The 2,907-nt window shown below is 54.0% G+C and overlaps 1 protein-coding gene across 1 annotated transcript; it reads right to left on the reverse strand.

Moving 5' to 3' along the window:
- Window positions 1-979: 979 nt before the first annotated feature.
- NUPR1 (nuclear protein 1, transcriptional regulator) lies at window positions 980-2,907 on the reverse strand. The gene is made up of 3 exons (XM_004439387.3): window positions 2,192-2,907; window positions 1,613-1,762; window positions 980-1,276 (listed from the first exon to the last, which is right to left on the reverse strand). The coding sequence occupies exons 1-2, from the start codon at window positions 2,304-2,306 to the stop codon at window positions 1,626-1,628; spliced, it is 252 nt and encodes an 83-aa protein (XP_004439444.1). The 5' UTR covers window positions 2,307-2,907; the 3' UTR covers window positions 980-1,276; window positions 1,613-1,625.

The raw sequence follows: 2,907 nt of genomic DNA on the forward strand, positions 1-2,907 counted from the left end.
CCCAACCTCTCGTGTGGTTGGGTGTGGCCGTGTGACTAAATTCTGAGCAGATGTGATGTGTTCTACTTTTAGGTTGTGGCCTTAGAAATAAATTGGTGTGGCCTCCCCTGGTCCCTTCCCCGCTCTCTTTCCACAGGCTGAGATGCAGATGTGATGGCAGGTACCAGAGCAGCTAGATTGGACCTCAAAGTAGAAGCCATGTTTTGAGAGTGGCAGAACAATGAGCCAGAAGGAGCTGGAATCCCTCACACAATGGAGTTGCTTTTAGCCCAGGAGTACTTACCCTTGGAGCTGTTATGTGACACAGAACTTTCCATCCTGTTTTGTTTGGCTCTTCATTACAGCAGCCAAATCTGTATCTCAATCAATATATCTTCTTAGCTTCAATCACATCTCTTTTTTGCCCCATGTTCTTCTCCAACTGTGATCCCAAGACTGATAACACTAAGTAAGAACTTCCTCCTCTCGCTGACCTCCCAGAATCCTGTTCGGGCAGCTCCCCGGGCAAAGGGACCCCCCTCACACTTGAGCACTCTAAGAATCCTTGAAGTTGAGCCCTGGGTAACTTGAGGCAAGTCCCTTAATGTGTTAAATCTCAGTTTTCTCCATTTTGCAGGTGGCGCCAAGAAATAACATTCACTTCAAAAGGCAATGTTATATGAATACGACATCGTCAACAAGATTGTTCTTCTGAAAATGGAGAGGAGCTGGGGAGGGGGCTTTTTTCATGGGCAGCATTACAAAGAAACAGAGGAAATCCCGCTGCACCCCAAAAGAGACCACAGAAATGTATGCACCAAAACACACGCATACCAAAAAAAATGCATGCTCACCTCTAGGTGCCCTACAAAATCAGGAACCGCCCCTCCCAGACACATAACCAAACACAAACACTAACAAGAAATGCTCTCACTGGCTCATGCAAATGCAGACACATGTGGGCAGAAACAGAGAGAGAGGACAAAAACCACACACATGCTGCAGCTGCTGAATTTTGTTTATTGTCGCTGCCACCCTGGGGAGCTCCCGGGTCTTCAGCGTCTTTCTTTTTGGGGGTACCTTCATGACTCTGCCTCTCTATCCCCTGCCTCTTGCTCCCCATCTTGTCCTTTTTCTGGGGCTGGGGGCGCTTCCTTGGTGGCCCCTTGGAGCCTCAGTCAGGTGGGGTAAGTCCTGGGGGTGGGGCGGAGGGCAAGCAGGCCTGGATCCGGCCCCCAGGTGCTGATTCTTCCGAAGTCCTCTCTCCATTGCTGTGGTGTCCGTGCTCTGGCCTCATCTGGAGGAAGGAAAGCAGGTGACCAAAGGCATAGAGGCCTGGGTTCTGACTCTGCCTCTCCCGCTCACTTGCTGTGTGACTCCAGAGAAGGAGCCTACCCTATCTGGGCCTCAGTTTTCCTCTCTGTAAACCAAATTTCCCTCTAATTGGAAAGGGTCTATGTTTCCCCTTTGCTCTGGTCACTAACAAACTCAGAGTCAAATGTATGTTTCATTTTACTCTATGTGGAAACAACAGTCCCTTGACCCCTTCTCCCCACCCAACCAGCACATTCAGGCTTGTCCCTTTCAAGGCACAGGGACCTCTGCTGTTGCTTTGGGACCCCCGATTCCCTACCTCCAGCTCTGTCTCAGGGCCGTGCCCCTCGCTTTTTTCGCTCGGTATTCTGGAGCTTGGTCACCAGCTTCCTCTCATGCCCACCAGGGCTGGGGCGGTTGGTGTGGGCAGCAGCTTCTCTCTTGGTGCGACCTTTCCGGCCTCCCACTCCTGGGAACCGAGGCAAGAGGCCAAGGTGAGGTGGGCAGAGGCATAATGCCTCAAAGGAGAGGCAGGGGGTTGGGACTTGGGGGGAAAGAGCTTGGGCTGGAGTAGGGAGACTGGGGGGTTGTCACCATAGCTTTGGGGGCAGCCATAATCCCTGTTCCCCATCTGTGGAAGAAGGGGCCCCTGGAATGAGCTGTTGTTGCTCCAGTATTCTAGAAGTGTATGAGGCCCCAGGCTGAATAGGACAGCACTCAGTGGAGGAGGGGTTAGCAGGGGGTGATGCGAGGGATAAAGGAACAGGTTGGCTGGATAAGGGTGAAGGGTGGGGAGAAGCCCAAGGAGGGGACCTCGTTTGGGGGTGGGGGGTCAGGCTGTTTGTGGGGGATGGGGATCAGAGTAGAAGAACCAGGAAGGTGGCAGGCCAGGCCTTACGCAGGTAAGAATGAGCCAGGCTGTAGAGGTCGTACTCATCCAAGCTGGGGTCTTCGTCCTCCGGGTCTGGGGGCTGCCGGGATGGGCTGGCTGCTTTCGGGAAGGTGGCCATCATGTCTGGCTTACTCTTGCTGTCTGTCTCTCGTCTTCTAAAACTTTGTTTGTGTCTGGTTTCCTGACACCTCCCAGTTCACTGGCCCCAACTTATAAGGCCACGTCTCCTCCTCAGCCCACAGTCTGGCTCCAGCCCCTCAGGCCCTGTCTGATGCAATCAGGCCCTTTCCCAGAACCCGGCCCAGTAAACACCAGTCACGAGAGGGAAAAAGAGTCGTCCCGTGAGTCCCAGCCCCCCTTGCCTCCTCCTCTCACCGGGGCTCGCCCAGCTGGGTATTTTTCCACAGAGGAGATCCCCGCCCCTCAGCGGGGAGGAGGAGAGGCAGGGTCTGGGCATAAACAGTTCAGAAGATCAGGGCCAGCAGGGAACTGAGAGCCTCACTTGGCCAACTCCTTGCTGTCTGTCTCCTGCCCTCTGCCACGTGCCCCTCCTGGACTTGGGCTCATGGCCACACAGCTGACCCCCACCCCCACCCCAATTGTGGCTCAGATTCAGGACCATGGTGGCAGAATACGGAGTGAAAAGGGAGAGGGAGAGGATATCAACACTCTATGTGCTCTGTCAGTGGTTCTCACCCCTGTCACACCCAACCCCCTCTTTT

This window comes from Ceratotherium simum, chromosome 26, assembly GCF_057802395.1.
Source record: "Ceratotherium simum simum isolate JZ-2026a chromosome 26, ASM5780239v1, whole genome shotgun sequence".
Classification (NCBI taxonomy): Eukaryota; Metazoa; Chordata; class Mammalia; order Perissodactyla; family Rhinocerotidae; genus Ceratotherium; species Ceratotherium simum.